The 18,092-nt window shown below is 34.6% G+C and overlaps 3 protein-coding genes across 3 annotated transcripts; all 3 read left to right on the top strand.

Moving 5' to 3' along the window:
- Positions 1–1,674: 1,674 nt before the first annotated feature.
- On the top strand, positions 1,675–3,028 carry LOC107622514 (F-box/kelch-repeat protein At3g23880-like). The gene has a single exon (XM_016324443.3). It carries the CDS (start codon positions 1,675–1,677, stop codon positions 2,995–2,997), a length of 1,323 nt encoding a protein of 440 aa, XP_016179929.1. The 3' UTR covers positions 2,998–3,028.
- Positions 3,029–8,198: 5,170 nt separating this feature from the next.
- On the top strand, positions 8,199–9,461 carry LOC107621284 (uncharacterized). The gene has a single exon (XM_016323317.2). The coding sequence runs from the start codon at positions 8,684–8,686 to the stop codon at positions 9,182–9,184; it is 501 nt and encodes a 166-aa protein (XP_016178803.1). The 5' UTR covers positions 8,199–8,683; the 3' UTR covers positions 9,185–9,461.
- Positions 9,462–14,707: 5,246 nt separating this feature from the next.
- On the top strand, positions 14,708–17,472 carry GB2 (GTP-binding 2). The gene is made up of 6 exons (XM_088485648.1): positions 14,708–14,768; positions 14,874–15,013; positions 15,933–16,015; positions 16,557–16,761; positions 16,871–16,939; positions 17,152–17,472. The coding sequence occupies exons 1-6, from the start codon at positions 14,723–14,725 to the stop codon at positions 17,242–17,244; spliced, it is 636 nt and encodes a 211-aa protein (XP_088341774.1). The 5' UTR covers positions 14,708–14,722; the 3' UTR covers positions 17,245–17,472.
- The last annotated feature ends 620 nt before the right edge of the window (positions 17,473–18,092 follow it).

The following is an 18,092-nucleotide window of genomic DNA, read 5'->3' as shown; positions in this document are numbered from 1 at the left end:
TTAATAAATTTTTTTTAATAAATTATTAATTTTTTAACAACATAGTTCGAATTACTATTCGAGGCAAACTTTGACTAATTCGAACTCACCTAGTTCGAATTACATGCATCACTTGTTCCATCAATATTCGAGCTACCTTAGTTCGAATTATGTGTTTTGTTAGTTCGAACCAACCTGGTTCGAATTATATAGTAATGTGCTTTGGCTCATTCGTGAAGCAATTTTCAGTTTGGCGGATTTACGTAATTTCTCGGCTTCCTTGGCTTATTTACGTTTTTTTACCCAAATTTTAAATTATAAATGAATTTTTTTTGTAATAATTTAATAAAACACAACATTTTTGTCTATTTAATTACAGACGAATTTTTCGTCTGTAACCATTTCTCACGGAAAAAAATTAATTTTTTCGACAGAATTATCGACGGATTATCTTTTTCGTCTGTAATTTATGCTAATTCATTTTTTTTGTTTTTTGACAAAAAATCCCTCTGAAATTCTGTCTATATTTCTATGAGATAAAATCCATAAAAAAATATCCGTCTGTAATAACTAATTTTCTAGTAATAGAATTTCTACACAAATAATAATAATAAAGTTTAAGTATATTAGAGATCTATTTGTTAATAATATTAAAATTTATATTACTACTATAAACGTTTACCTTAAGATTTAGATTTGATTTGTTAATCATTTTGAAAGATTGATAAATAATAATAAAATTATGATCTTCTCTGATTTTAAAGGAGATAATAACTACGAGAATAATTGTTTTTTTTAGAATGGATCCTCAAAAAGATAATAACTATGAGAATAATGGTTTTTTTTAGAATGGATCCTCTTAATTATAAAAAAAAAAAATTAAAAAAATAAAGTATAATTTTTAATTCTTTATTATTCTCTTTCTTATTTTTTTTAATCCCACTTATAAAATTAATAATACAAAATTATACTTTACTCCATTAATAAAAAAGGATCCATTCCTGTGTATTCTATATGTTGAGACTGTTGAAGAATTCTCCTACTAATAGTACAGCATGTACTTCATCTACAATCTACTAGTAGGAAAGATTATCATAAGTAAGAATGTTAAAATTGTTGAAAAAATCCGTTACTAGTAGAATAGCATGTACTTCATCTACAATCTACTAGAAAAAAATATTTTTTAATTATTTTGTTAATATTTTTTTTTATTATTAAAAGTTAACAAATACACTAAATAAATGAAAAATAAATCTTTTTTTATTGAAAAAATATTTTTTTATAGGCTAAAACAATTTGATCAAGTTAATATTGTCTATGTTTAATTTAAAGATAAAAAATTTTATGGTCATTTGAGCATAGTAAAATCAGAACGGAATAACGAATATAATTGTAATAAGATATTATGAAAATTAAATAATTAGGAAATAAATTATTTAAAATTCTTTTTTGAAAAGAAAAAAAGATAAATATGTCAGAAGGAGAGATAAGATAAGTGGTTAACTAGTTAAATAACATAGGATAGATCCGGATTCCGGAGTTCCAAAATTTCATCGAAGAAGTTGCGGCAGCCCCGTGCCCGTGCTGACCGCCGTCTTCCTCCTCCGCTATCTCATCTCAATGTATGTTTTATCTTGAGAGTAGATTTGTTAGAATTATATTGTTTTTGATTTCTTATTCCTGCTGTTGTAGAGAATGAAGAGGGGTCCCATTCCTGATGATGATGATACTGTTGCGAGGAAGGGCAAGGTTGTCACAACCACCGAGGGGTGGCCGGAACTGCTCCGCTGTACCACCACAAAACCACCGCCTATCCTTCTGGACGAGCTCATAGCGGAAATCCTGCTGAGGATTCCGGCAAGGTCTCTCGTTCGATTAAGGAACAGCGTCTGCAGTTCATGGAGAACCCTAATTTCCAGTTCCCAATTTGCCAAGGACCACCTTCGACGTTCAATGGCAGTGGATCCAGCCTTGACCCACCCGCGTATTGCCTATTATAGCTTCTGGCACTCATACCCCACAATCGGAGTTTTCTCCGTCCGATCTGTGTTCGAGAACCATCCCCACGAACCCACCAAAGTAGTTGCCTATGAGGGACGACGCCACCTTCGCATGATTGGCTCTTGTAATGGATTGCTGTGCTTGCACGATAAGCAGCGTAAGGATGGATTATTGGGCCCTCGTGCCATGCTGTGGAACCCCTGCACCGGATTCACATCTCAGCCGCTTGAAATTGGCGGTATATTCCGCGTCTGTGGATTCGGTTATGATCATGTGAACGACAAGTATAAGCTTTTCGTCATTGTGGAAAACAAATCAGGTGAATCTTTCACCAGAATTTTCACATTCGGCCCAAAATCTACCTGGAGAACAATTCAGGATTTCCCATATAGACTACATGACCCCAATAACAAGGCTATTCTGTTGGCTCCGGTAGGGCTTTTTGTAAGTGGCACTGGCACCCTTAATTGGCTTCTTTGCAGCAGTCGTACTAGTTTTGTAGCAGTTCTTTCCCTTGACTTGGTGAAAGAGACTTATAGTCAGATTTCCCTTCCCAGTAGGGATTCAGATGATGCTCTCCGTGTGTTTCCCCATTTGAGTATCTTGAGGGGTTGTCTTGCTGTTTGTTATGAGACTAAGAAAACTCATTGGACTCTCTGGATGATGAAGGAGTATGGAGTTCCTCAATCTTGGACTAAATTGGCCATAATCCCCCACCACCCACTACTCGTTGATGCTCCTAGAAATTTTTCATTAGAGCCTGTGTACATGTTGAAAAATGATGTTCTACTGGTGATTTCTCCTAGTTGCAAGTTTGTTTTATGTAACTTAAATGATGGCAACATAGATTTTCCTAATATTGACAGCTCCGGTGATGGCATGACCCAACTCCGTCCTTTGTCTCGGGGTGCAGGCGGAAGGTCCTTTCACATCTATCATGAAAGCTTAGTTTCACCCTCGCACTTTGGTCTTCCAACTTGCTCATCTCAAATGCGGTTATTTAAGCCAAGCCTATAATCTCTTAAGCCTGTTCATTTGGTGAAGAATATCCTGCACGGTCTCTTTTTAAGTAGCTTCCTTATGAATCGAACTGAACCATACAGACATGAATACCAATCGTGTTTCGCTTTAGTTAGAATATGCATTTATCATGAAATGCTATATAATAATTTATGTTTTAGACGAGTTTGATTTTACAGAACTGCCAGTGCAATTTCTGCAAAAGTTCAGATGCAAGTGCTATGTAACACCATATTTAACACGGTTAAATGTCAATTATATTGAGATTAGGTTATCAAATAAACCATTAATTAATTCGAATATAAGATTTGAAGCAGAAACTTATTCATGATGATGAATCGAATATTTTACATATGAAAATATCATTCATTTACTTTTTCTCTTCTGGATTCAGCTTTACACCAATATGCCTTGTATCAAAAGTAAGTAAGCCAACTTCAAATCACATATAAATCAAAAACACATCTAGATGTGAGTATCCAAATATTCCTTTCCTAATCTTAAACAGGTCTCTATTATGAGCCAACAGTCACAGGATCAAGCTCTAACAAAGCATTATGATTGAGACATGAATATAATTTAATTTCCATACCATACTTCCATTATTCAAACTATAGCAGCATCAAATCTTACAAAATAAGATCACATGGTTGAGCCATGGCTTTCAAAAGAAATCATTTTAATAATTAATATATAATCTGTACTTAAATATCTTTAGTATAAAGTTTCAAAGATCCTAAAAGCATATAATGACCCGAATAATTTATTTACCACTATACAATCTTCCTAAAAATCATTTGTATACATTAAAAGAATTCGGTCCATGAATCTATTTTTTAACTGATATGATCATCTATCTATATATACCCAAAAACTCTGATTCTTAGTGTGTAATCTATATCTATTCTCTTATCTCCTCCGTTGCATATATATCATTATGAAATTATGCTAATAATTGTGTACTAATTGATTATCAGACCAAAACACCAAGTCATAGAGACTAGAGAATAACACATCTCTGACATTTGATAATAAAAACAAAATGGGTAAAGTACTAAATTGGTATCCTAGGTTTGGGCGTAATTCTGTTTTGGTCCTTAAGGTTTAAAGTGTTCTATTTGAATCCAAAAAAGTTTCATTTAGCATTAATTTAGTCCCATAGTGAGGTCAAAATTAAATAATTAACAAAATGTCCTACATAACAACAGTACAAGAACAAAATCGATAATCTGGAGAACAAGTACAAGCTCCAGAGGCATAAAATCAACCATTGATACATCAATACATTTATTTATTATTTTTTTATAATATAAATAAAATATTTTCTATAAAACTAAAGAAAATGATAAATAAATGTATTGATGCATCAATGGTTGATTTTGTGCCTCTAGAGCTTGTACTTGTTCTCCAGATTATCGATTTTGTTCTTGAACTATTGTTATGTAGGACATTTTGTTAATTATTTAATTTTGACCTCACTCTGGGACTAAATTAATGCTAAATGAAACTTTTTTGGATTCAAATAGAACACTTTAAACCTTAAGGACCAAAACAGAATTACGCCCAAACCTAGGGGACCAATTTAGTACTTTACCCAAACAAAATACATCATGTTCAATATTTTTTCCAAAAGATATTTACCTAACCAATTCAACTGAGGGTGCCACTTGATTGGCCTTCACTCGGAGCTTGTTGCTTTTTCTGACTAACCTCTTATGCAATTTCTGAAACAATAACATAGCATAAATTATATAATAATTAAAAATGAGATTATTAGTAGTACAACAACTATATCATTTCCAAGGATCAATATAATGATGCAAATTGAATGGTGAACAGACTAAGCAATATTATCTAAGCTGAAAATAAAATCATGAAAATTGAATACACATAAAAGTTCAAATCAAAGGGGGGAGGAACAACACAAAAGGCAAGTGAGAGCAATTAAAAACTTTTAGTAATAGCACAAAATTAGTATAAATACATCTCTTATTATCTCTGCCTTCTTCTCTGTACTTCTAAACCACAATCGAGCTGCTACATCCAAGTTCATTATATCAAGGGCACACAAGAAAGATGCAATTGAACTCTAGTACACATGCTAATGGAATCACTATAAAATTCAAGTTCATGATCTCTTCTCTAATATAATGCTAACAATCAATTAGTTAACTAAAAAATGTTTGTTTTACACATAGTGACATGTTTTTCAAATTTCACTTAGTTAACTAAAAAATGTTTGCTTCTCAAAATACGGGAAATGAAATCTATATAATTTTCAAGTTGTTATAGTTATAGAAAATAGTCAAGAACATGGTTCAATGATTAAAAAGCTGCTGACAAACCATAACATAGAACTGTAACAGTGGTATATACTGAGTTCATTGAAACTGCAATACAAACTAAAAATTGGAAAGGTAAATTAAAGCAGATAATTTATGAACTATTATTAGTATTATTGCTGCATATTCACAAAATACTGCATGTGATACAAGACTTTAACCATTTGCATTATCTGTGAGCCATTGAGTTTTCAATATTTATATATGGAAGGAAACTTAAAACCAAATATACAAAAGTTATGGAAGGAAAAGGAAGAACAAAATTAGTTAAATACATATAAACTTAGTTAAATATTAATGTTTGCCATCCAAAAATTAAACTGAACAAACTAAAGAAGAGACAAAAATGATATAATATAAATAAAAGAAAGGTAAAAAAAGTTAGCAATTAAGGCAGACGCATCACTTATACCGTTTTGGCAGGCGCAGCTTTAGCCGGAGCACCCTGCCAGCAAGTTTCACACCTTGAGCTTTGCCAGGGAGGTTGTTCCTTAAAAAAAGAATCAACTTTCCAAATTACTTATATAAAAATTCTAATAAAAATGTTTAAAAAAAGGAAGAAGAATATGTTCCATCATATTTATTGGTTAGAAAATTTTGCTAACAGCAACAAGGGAGAGAGTAAACTAAAATACTATAATACCACACCACAAAAATACATTGCCGGAACGCTTACCAAAACATTGCACCGGAGCTCCGGCGTTTCCTCTCGTTGCATTCAGAACCCAAATAGCATTTTCTGTAATTTTTTTAAAAAGAAAAAAAGAAAAAAGAAAAAAAATTTATGCTTTTAAAGAAGAAAATTTACCTCTGCTATACCACCGACGATAGGATCTCGGAGCTCTCCATTCTTTTGACTGAAGTCGTCAACTTGTTGCCAATTGCTCCTTCTTCTCTGATGGTAGTAACATCACTCACCGTGCCACTATTCTTTCTCCTTGCAGCTGCATCAACAGCCCACCACCTCTAATTTATTGTTTTTCATCTTTGCTATTAGCCTTGGTAGAATATAATTAGGATCAATTAGCATTATTTAGCATATATAATATTTATTCGCTTAACACCTATAAATATCCTTCTATATTGTATCATTCTAGACAACTTGAATATACTCAATAATACACAATCTTGTCTCCAGTTTAATCTCTTGTTTCTAACATGGTATCAGAGCCATGGTATCCTCCTTGAAGAGAATATGTTGTTTTTCTTCAGTTGAAATTACCGTATTTTTCATACTTTTCTCCCGTGCCATTTTTCCCCGCTGTTTTCCTATTCTCATGAAGAAATCATATAATTTTTGCTCTCTTTCGGTAGTTCCGTCTGCTTTCCTCGTGGCAGTTCCGTCTGCGTTCTCTTGTGGTAGTTCCATCTACGTTTCCTTGTGGCAGTTTTGTCTGCATCTTTCCGGCAGTTCCGTCTGCGCTTCTTTCAGACAGCGACAGTTCCATCTGCGCTTCCTTTCGGTAGTTTTGTGTACGCTTTCTTTTGGCAGTTTCATCTGCACGTTTCTTCTGCACCCGTTTTATCAGTTTATGCATTTTTTTCTCTTTATTTCGTTGTTTTAAATAAGTTTCAAACTCAAATTGTCACTTGAGTTTGAAGGGAGATGTTAGAATATAATTAGGATCAATTAGCATTATTTAGCATATCTGAATATTTAGACAATTTGAATACATTCAATAATACACAATCTTTTCTCCCGTTTAATCTCTTATTTCTAACACGCCGGAAATAGATTCGGAGCTTCTGTCGTCGTATTCTTTTTTCTTCGACAGATGCTCTCCTAACCCGGAGCACTAAGCACGCTCATTTTCTATCTTCTATCTCAGTTACTATTAATTTCCATCACCGGTGAGCTCCTTTTTTTTCTTTAGAGAGAGAGAGAGAGAGAGAGAGAGAGAGAGATAAAACCTTAAGTTTAAATTTATTCACTTAGTTTTGATTTGGAATGCTTATTCAACTTTTGTGTTTGAAATTTGAATTCTAACCCAAAAAAGAGAAAGAACCCGCTCATAGCCAAAATCTCTTTTGCAATCTTATGTGATTTGAAGTTTCTATTACTCTGTCTCACGGAATAACTTTTTTTTGTCAAACACACTCTTTTCGGAGCTATTATTTTGACAGCTACAATACTTATTTTACCCATTCACTTTTCAATGTTGACATTTTACTTTTTTTTTAGTTGATAGACATGTGTCATTTAATTGGCCATGAAACTTATCAATCACCTAAACATGCACTAGTTACTTATTATATATAGATAGATAATTTATGTTTTAGACGAATTTGATTTTATAAAACTACGAGTGCAATTTATGCAAAGGTTCAAGTGTAAGTGCTATGTAACATCATATTTAACATGGGAATATCTCAATTATATTGAGATTAGTTTATCAAATCACTACAAGAAAAAAGGTCGGTTGGCACATTTTTTTTGTCACGCTTTTAAAGCGTGCCCAAAAGTGATTAATGATCGCGCTTTTGCGAGGATAGCAACTGATTTGTGATTTGGCCACGCTTTTTTGCCACGTTTAAAAAGGGTAATCATAGAGAAAAATAGGCATGTTTTTTTTAGGGGTGGCTACTGATTTGAAATTTGGCCACGCTTTTTTTGAAACGCTTAAAAAGCGTGGCCATAGAAAAAAACCGACACACTTGAAAATCGTGGCAAAATGGTTTCGTTGTCATCACATTTTTAAAGCGTGGCCATTTCCTCTAACTCTTTCGGCACACTTTAAAAACGTGGCCATAAAATTCTAAAACCAAAAAAAAAGTTTCCATCCCTCTTTCTTCGAAACACACATTTTTACACAACAATGCCCTAACAACACTCCTTCCTTTCTTCGAAACACACACACTTCTTCCTAACAATGCCTTGAAAAGTGAAAAGCTGAACTCATCACCCTAACCGCGGCGGCGATCTTCACCTAACATAGAGCTCATAACCGGAGCTCTTACTCTCTCCCCCAATAACACTCGTTGGTCAACCTCATTCCAACCCTCTCTCGCAACCCCTCCGTAGGTGCCACCTCTGCCGTTGCTACCTGCGTCGGCGCTCCTTCCGTCTCTCCTGTAAACCTCTATCCCTCCTTCGGCGGTGACTCACTCTGGTAAGGCCTCCCTCGGCGTTCACTCCCTATCGCAAACCCTCCGTCGACGTTCACTCTGTATCGCAAACCCTCAATCGTCGCTCCTCCCTCCATGGTTCAGCACCTGTCACGTTGCCGTCTCCCTCTCTGAAGTCGTCGCGCCGCCATCTCCCTCTCCCTCACTTGTCGCACCTCCGTCAGCCACCTGGTTGTTTAATTTCTTTCCGGCTATTGCTTGTTCTTTTTGTTCATATGGCGTGCTCAATGATATTCCATTTGTCACCTGTCATTGATGATGAAATTGATATTTTTATGCAGCTACAATTGTATTTTAAATCCAAGCCACCAGAGGCAAACAAACCACAGCCCCCATCTACAGCCAATGGTACAGCAGCACCTGGTGTTCCACCAAGGCCCATGCCCCCACCACCTCAAGCTCCACCACCACCTCCTCCTCCTCCACAGGGGCCACCTCCTGGTGCACCTATTGGAAATCCTCATAGAGCCCCTCCAACTCCAATGCCAAGATCATTGCCACCCCCTCCTCCTATGGCAAATGGTCCCAGACCTGCACCTCCTGGTGGAATGCCATCTATCCCGCCCCCTCCCCCAGTTGGCAGCGGCACATCAGGAGGTTTCAACATGGGTTCTAGACCGCCGTCAATGCCACCTCCACCCCAAGGTTTCCCATTCCAACAAATACAGAATCAGGGTGTCCGGATGCCTCCACCTCCCCCTAACATGGGACAGTAGATCAAGCCTAGAGGCAGTATGCTGAGTATTTGAATTGTTCAACAATTTGTTCGATGACCATATATGTTGATATTGGAGTCAGTCTTAGTAGCTGGACTCCAAATTAACGAGGCATTGTTCATTGTCTATTTGAGTTTACAAATCTAGATGTCATTGTACTAAGCCATATGGTGGTTGGTTTTGTGCCTGGTTGGTACATAGATTCTTAAATCGCTTATGGTCGGAATTTTTTATCGGTTTGAATTGCAATAGTAGTATTGGCCATGCTTTTGATGGTATCACCTTTAATGTAATTTTATTTTACTTTTTTTTTAAGAAATAAAGAGAAGAGAAGTTTAAAGAAAAAGATAGTTGTTTTTGTTTATTGGCTAAAAAAATGGTTACTCTTAATCTTTTCCCATTTTTTATTTTAAAAACTAATTTAGATTCTTTTATATACAGCAAGTTGCTGTGTTTCACTTATGTTGCCTGAGATTAGATAGTACTATGTATAACATTTTTCAAGTTATTTATAAAAATATACGCTAATTTTTTTAATATTTATAAACAATATTATGTTCATTTATGCGATTGTACAAACTAAATAACATCTACCAATATTTACTATAAGTATGAGAAAGCAAAAGAGAATTGACAATAGAGGTTTGGAAGTTGAAACACAATTGTAATTATCTTCATACACGTAATTAACATGAAGACATATATCCTAATTTTGACGAGTTTACGAATGTCAAATTCACCTGAACTTATCTTAAAAAAAAAAAAAAAAAAGCATATAAGTATAAATTAATTAAAGAATGATAAATATATTCCATTATAAGGACTAAGGAGTCTTAAAGACAATATTTGTTGGAGTCAATAAACGATAGTAAGAAATAATGCTGGTTTAAATAAATAATGGACGGATTCTAGAACCATTTTGAAATACAGTACAATTCTTCTGGATCCCCTTTTGTTTCTTACTTTCTAGAATTAGTTTATTTATTTATAACTGAGCTAACCCTAGCCGTGCTGTTGAAGGAAATACGGCGGAAACAAAACGTTACCCAGTCAACTTCCCTCTACAATCCCTATTCTAGAAAAAATGTCTTAGCTCTTACAAAGGGAAGAGTAATTCTTACTCTGCGTGTAAATTTTTTATTATATCACAAAATAATTTTAAAAAAAGAGAAAAAAAAAACGACGTGTCATAAACGTTGAACCACACCACCAATTATAAATGCTTTCGACTCCCAATTAACTAACATCCACAACTAGCTTCAAACAATTTTGAATTTTCACTGTGAATCCATTAGCCACTAACAAATTATGGAACGTTACCAGAATTTACTTGAAACTAGACCTGCATCTCACTCCAACTTCGAGTTCCCCAAAGCTGTTTCCCCAACCGTTCCCAACGACGTCGTTTTTTGCGGCAAAGTCATAACTCGTCAAACTGGACCGGATTCGGAGCTGAGTAAACCAGAAACTTTGGGCAAGCAAAACTCCGGTCGGACCAACGGCTTTACCGCCCTGCTTAGATCACCGTCCTGCATGGAAAGGCGGTGCCGGAAGAGCTGCAGCTCCAATAAGCGTTACAACGGGATGTTTGGAACGGTGAAGTTTCCGTTGCAAATGGATCTGAGTGACATTAAGATGAGGCAAGAGCGAAATGAGCCCGTGTCGTTGCCGAAGTTTCCGGCGGAGGACGATTCCAGCGACGGAGGAGAGAGTTGCTGGGAATTGGTCCGGCCACTTAGGCGTCGGGGAGCATTGATGAGCGTCTTAGCTAAGGCCTCATGTGGATGTTTTCCCATCTTTTAGGATCGTTTTTATTTATTTTTTTATTTTACCAATTTTTCATTTTAAATTTTTTCTCCATATTTTTTTTTTGGTGACTAAATTTTTTCTCCATATAATATACACTCATAGTTATGTAAATTATTAATAAAAGTATGAAAAATAAGAAAAGAAAAGTTGAAGGATTTTTATTATATATTGTTGTTATATATCGAGAAAATATTCTTACCTATTTATATTAATTATAAAATTAATTTTAAATTTTAAAATAAGTTAAAATCACCAAAATTTTTAGATAATTCATAAGTAATTTAAAAATAAATATAAGTATAATAAATTTTATTTAAAAAAATAATGAATAAAAATAAAATAAAAATTTAATAATTATATACAGCGATATTAATATAAGTTAAATATAAGTCATTGGATTTTGGTTATCCAAAAAATTTGAGATTTCTGCGTCAAATTCTTAGGAATTAAGTGTAGGAATTGAATTCAAAATATCGATACCGTAAAATAGTAAGTGTTTGATAACATTTAAATTAAAATAATATTCATACATTTTTTTATAAACAATGCGGCAAAAAGTCCAAAGACACTAAGTAAAAATTATTCTAAGAAAGGAGACGCCCATGACATTAGAAAGAAAATAAGACAAAATATAGAAAGATAAATTATAAAAGAAATCACAACCAAACTTCAGAGAATGATCATTAAATACTAAATGATCGGCACATCAATTTGCTTTTCGAAATTTATGGTGAAGCTCCTAATTTGAAAACTTGCTGAACCTGTCTTTAATAACCACGATGAGCATGTGAGCTTTATGGAGATGGGAGTGGATCCTCTCCGGTGAGAAAAAAACTGGATGGTATCCAGTGTTCAATCTAATCATTCATTGTTTTCTCTCTCTTATTTATTTCTGGTCCCACTCATAAAATCAAAAGTGAAAGATCACACTGTATTCTATCAATTGTTAAAAAAACTGGAGAGGATCCTTTTCCATGGAGATCGATAGTATCATTCAGATACAACGAAACTGTAACTCTAGAATCAACCTCAATAGCGAAATTAGAAATACCCAAATGAATAGCTAATTCCGTACCAAGAAGTATGCCCCACAATTTAGCCACAGTCAGTATAAACACCTAGATTGGCGCTAAAACAAGATAAGAATTGTCCTTCATGATCCCGCAAAATGCCACCACATGCAGCCTTTCCTTCCTTTGACACTGAACCATTTGTATTTAGTCTAATAAAAGAAGGGGGTTGGGGGAGACCAATGAATCTGCTTTTCCATAAAAGAACCAACATTTTTCCTTATTCTGATAAACTCAGGGCAGCAGCGTAATCTCGAACTAGCCGAAGAGCAGCCAAATGGATAGTATCCTTTGGCATAGTTCGATCCTCTTCAAAGATATACTTATTCTAATGAAACCAAAGAGTATTCATGATATAAGAGAAAAGTAGTGGCCAAGGAATAATAACTTGATTGGTGGATTGGGATGACAGGTTCTCCAAAAGCCAAACTTGAAGAGGTTTGTTGAAGAAATTATCAAGACTTAATGAATTGTTTATGCTCTTCTACGTCGTGTATGCAATTTTACAATCACGGAAGACATGGAGCACAAATTCAGAAAAGTTTCTACAGACCCTGCAAATATCATCTTGAGCCATCCCCCTTCTAAAACGCAGAGCATCAATGAGTAAGGCATCATTTGCAACCAGCCAACAGAAACTTTGGATTCTTTGGGGACCATTAAGCTTCCAAACCTTCAAAAACAGACTAGCAGCCGAGTCCTCAGGGATTTCCAGATAAATGGAGTAGGCTAACTTAATGGAAAAGAAGCCATTTGCTGAGCGCAACCAAACCACTTGGTCATCCTCAAAGCTCACTTCAGGAGGTTTTGTCGCGGCAAAATGGGAGCCCAGTAACTCCAAAATACGATTAAGATCCCAATTTGAGCTCGAAACATAGTCACAAACTCTTTCTTCCAGCCTATCCTCTGATATACCATTATGAACAAAATCAGCAAGCCGATACATGCCAGGTAATCAGTGGTCAATTCAGAATCGAATTGTATTACCAGCACCTAATCTCCAAATAAGGTTCCCTTCAAACCGCTTCCAAACTTGACAGATTTCCTTCCACACATTAGAACATGATTGAGGTTTGGTTATTTTTGGTACAAGAGTATCACCACCACCATATTTATTTCTCAAAATCTTTACCCACAAGATCTCCCTGTCATGAATTAACCTCCATGCTAGTTTCATCAAATTTGCATTATTCAAGATCCTAACCGATCTCAGGCCCAAACTTCCTTGCTGCTTGGGTTGCATATTTTGTCCCAACTGATTAGATGAGGCTTCTTCATATTAGAGTCACCGTCCCAAATAAAATTTCGACAAATTTTGTCAATTTTATCACATATGCTCAAAGGAAGCTTCATGGTTTGCATAATGTATGATGGAATGGTAGTTAACGCAGATTGAGTTAATGTTACTCGTGCAGCTAAACCAAGATTTATTGTCTTCCAAATACTCAATCTACTCTGCATCCTCTCCTCAATAAAGTGAAAATCATCCTTCTTGGTTCGCCCATGAAGCAAGGGAACACCAAGATACTTTCCCAAATTAGAGGTCAAACGCATACTAAGGGCGTCACTCATTTCTAGCTTCCTAGTAAAAGACACATTATTGGAGAAAAAAACACAAAATTTCTTATAACTCATTTTTTGGCCAGAGCTACGACAAAAGAAATCTAAAATACCTCTAATCAGACCCATCTGCTCCACAGAAGCATCACCAAAGAGTCCAATATCATCAGCGAAATAGAGGTGCGACAGCTTCGAACCTCCACAACGAAGCATGATAGGAACCCACAGATTATTATTAACTACAACAGAGATAATTTGGGCCAATCGTTCAATGCAGAGGACAAAAAGGTACAGTGAAATAAGATCACTTTGTCAAACACCTCTGAAAGGAGAAAAAAAAAATGAAAAAATCCCATTTCAAAGAACTTTCATTTCAATTGAGAAATAGCACTAAACAATAAGATCAATCAGGTTCTCAAGCAACCTGGCTTCCACAAGAGTATCATGTATAAAGTTTTAATTAAGGCAATCATAAACTTTTTCAAAATTAATTTTCACCGCCATATAACTAATAGGCCCTTTCTTTGTTTTTATAGTCTAAATAGCTTCTTGGGCCACTATAATATTGTCTAAAAAACTATTATAGTGACCCAAGAAACTATATATAATGATTAATAATATTTTTCGAAGTGTATTTGTACAAAGACTAGTGCGAATTTACAGAGAATTGGAAGTTACATCTTGCGAATTTGCAACATCCATGATCACTTATATTCACTTATTCAGGAGGTCCAAACATGTACCATATAAATAAAATATGAATTAATATTTAAATTACTAGTAGGAAATAGATAAAAAAATATATAAAGAAAAATAAATTAATATTTTTAAAATATAAAAATTTATTGAATATTAATCCAAAATTGGCCATTTGGAGAGGAAATGGTAAAGAAAATTGTTAGAGATGTTTCCCACATTCACACGTCACGCCATTTCCGTTGTTTGTTTTCTCTTAAAACCCCATTTATCGCACATTCCCCTTCTCTCTTTCTCCTTCATCGTCGTCGTCTTCTTCATCACTCTCACTTCTAACTTGTCACTGACAGTAACACCCACTCAACCACCGTTACTTTCTCTTTGCTTCTTCTTCTTCGGCGCCATGTCTTACGATTACCTCTTCAAGTACATCATCATCGGCGACACAGGTTCTATTCTCTCTCTCTCAAATTCAATTTCCTTTTTCTCTTCTCTTTTATCCATTTCCGTGTTTGATTTTCTCTTATTCATTGTTTTTATCCGGTGCGGCGCAGGTGTAGGGAAATCGTGCCTGCTCCTGCAGTTCACCGACAAGAGATTCCAACCCGTCCATGATCTCACCATTGGCGTTGAGTTCGGTGCTCGCATGGTCACCATCGATTCCCGACCTATCAAGCTTCAGATATGGGACACTGTTAGTTCTCTCTCTTATTTTTGTGGTTATTTCTGTAAGTTAATTATGCTTTTCTTTATTCCTTTTTTGTTCTTGTCGTGCCTGAAATTACTAGTTGAGAACTGATCTTACATATTTTGCAGTAGGACACTGGAATTGATTTTAATCGTTTCTAACTTATGATTAGGAGCAAGGGTCTGTATTTGTTCATATCTTTTGAGGTATTGAATTTGTTTAGGTTAAAAGGAAAATTAAAGCGCAATCTATGCTTATATATACACACGCAGAGAGATGTCGGACAAGCTATTAGGGTTTGTTTGGTTACTGTCTTTGTTTTCGATGTTTCTGATTTTGTTGAATTTGTGAAGGAAATGGCAAAAACATAGAAGATGAGTACATGATTTTATTGTTTTTATGTTTTGTCACAAAATACATAAAATAGGAAACATGGAAAAAGAAAATGAAAATAATAAAATATAAACTAAAGAGTGATTCAGGATGAAGTTACCTTAAAGTTGTAGTTAGTTTTTGATACTGATTTTTTTTTCTTTGTATATTTTTGTTTATATATTTTTTTTAGCGTGAATGGATATGATTAGAAGTATCATTAATGCATTTCAGCAAGATATGCCTAGGAAAACTAGATACATAAATAATATTTGACCTGTTTAGTATAGCATCAAACATTTGATCCACAGTCCGGCATTGCCAGGTATGGTTGAATCAATATAGTAAGAATGTATTAATTGCTCTGCTTGATCGTGACATTAATTCATATTTGTAGAATCCAAATACACAATATAAGGTGGCACAGTTGTTTTTCTAGGTTTGGGTTATATAGAATTCTTAGTCATAACTTGTTTCCAAGTCTCTTCTTTTATGTTATGGTATTCAACAATAGTACATGAACATTGATGCATAATACATTGTTTAACCGTAGGCTGGGCAAGAGTCATTTAGATCCATTACTAGATCTTACTACAGAGGAGCAGCGGGAGCACTTCTAGTTTATGACATTACTAGGTGGGTGATGCTTTCTGAATTGTCTCAGCATGACTAATGCCAAATGTTATATGATATGACCCGTCAAAATGAACATAAGTTTCTTCTTGTTTTCCATTTTTGTGAATGCTAACTCATAACTCTCAAGTGATCTGAGAATTGAGATGTTCGTAATGGATGCGACAAATGCGAAATGCTGTGTTACTTCTTATACCTTTTCTGGCAGCTGCCTGAAGCATTATTATTGTCTTACTCTCGAGTATTGATCATTTGAGTTTTAGTATAGTTTTGATTTTTAAGCCACCTTATGTAATTTTTTGTTTTTAAATTGCTCATGTGAGGGGCTCTAATACTGCTTTACAACATGTTTTCATGGTCAGTACAGTTTTTCTCCATTTATGCATGTATGCAGTGCAATTTTCTTCACTACAAAGCAATGTGTCCCAACCTCTTCCATGTATTTTTCAGGATTGCAGTGGTCTGATGTGTTACCTAAATATGAGGTTGATCCTTTTCTTAAATCTTTCCTTCAACTGACAAGAAGGGTTTGTTTGTTGATTAGGAGAGAGACTTTTAATCATTTAGCAAGTTGGCTGGAAGATGCTCGGCAGCATGCCAACCCTATCATGACAATCATGCTGATAGGCAACAAGTGTGATCTTTCTCACCGAAGGGCAGTGAGCAAAGAGGAGGGTGAGCAATTTGCAAAGGAAAATGGACTTCTGTTCTTGGAAGCTTCTGCTAGGACAGCTCAAAATGTGGAAGAGGTGATTTATCCCAATTAATAGCAAGACAAGATCCTAAATTCATAACATATCCCGTATGCTACATTGCCCCATGGATAATGTGATTTTTTCATTGTTCTATATTCTACAGGCCTTCATAAAGACTGCTGCAAAGATTCTCCAGAATATTCAAGAAGGTGTCATTGATGTGTCCAATGAGGTAACTGTCAACTGTCTGTTTCCTGTAAAAAGCTGTTGCACTATCTCAAGTGTCAAATTTTTGGTTCACATACACACACACACACATGTATTTACGTGAACCAAAAATTTATTTAAACCTGTTTTATTCCCCAAATGTGAAAAGGAAAATTTTCTGCTGCCATGTGTGGTTCTTTGACTAAAATTAGCAATGAATATGTATTGTTATTGCAGTCATTTGGTATAAAACCAGGGTATTTACGTCTCCAAAATCAAAACGGTGCAAGAGATGGAACTGTTAGTACTGGGGGTGGCTGTTGCAGCTGATTATGAGAAACTCAAACTCTGTGTAATCTTTCTGTGAATTTATATCTGGAATTCCCTGTGATAAGAGAGTAAATATACTTCTAGACTTGCCATGGAATGAAACTTTTGGATAGTACTGCAATCTCATGTATAGATCTAATCTTAAAAACATTTGACGATATAGCACATCCACTGATCCACTGAATGAATGTTTGGAAAATACCGTCTGTGGTGTTATTTAATGTCAAATGCCATTGTGAAATTCTTCCACTCAGGTTTTTATATTGGAATGGATTCTTTCAATTTTCTTCTCAGTTGATGTTGTGAAGTGTGATTTCACACCGTATAAGACTTTAAGTGGAACCAAAGAAAAGCATATGACAACAAATCTTGTATTATTATATATCCACCTTCACTCTAAGTCTTATCTTTTACAAAAAGAAGCCAATTTTTTGCAAGATTAATAGTCAAATTAGTTCCTGGAAAATAAGACATTTTTCAAATTTGTTATTGAAAGATTTTTTCAATCAAATTAGTCCTTTAAATATTATAAATTAATCATATATGTCTTTTAATTATTCTATTCACAATTTTCGTCAATAATTGATGATGTGAAATGTTAATTGATAACATACATGACACGTAACGTGGTCAGTTAGATGTTGGCTAAATATATTTACAAAAATCTATCAATTTAGTCACTAGGTTATATTAAGAATAGGATTTTTATAATTGGAGAAAATGATTAAATTAATAAAAGAATAGGATTTTTATAATTGAAGAAAATAATTAAATTAATAAATTTTCATAAACATATTTGATCAATATCTAATTAAATATATCATGTATTATATATGTTATATGTTATC

The sequence above is a fragment of the Arachis ipaensis genome, chromosome B10, assembly GCF_059453495.1.
Source record: "Arachis ipaensis isolate K30076 ecotype BB chromosome B10, ASM5945349v1, whole genome shotgun sequence".
Lineage (NCBI taxonomy): Eukaryota > Viridiplantae > Streptophyta > Magnoliopsida > Fabales > Fabaceae > Arachis > Arachis ipaensis.
The sequence above is the reverse complement of the archived record's forward strand: the minus strand, read 5'-3'. Positions and strand labels throughout refer to the sequence as shown.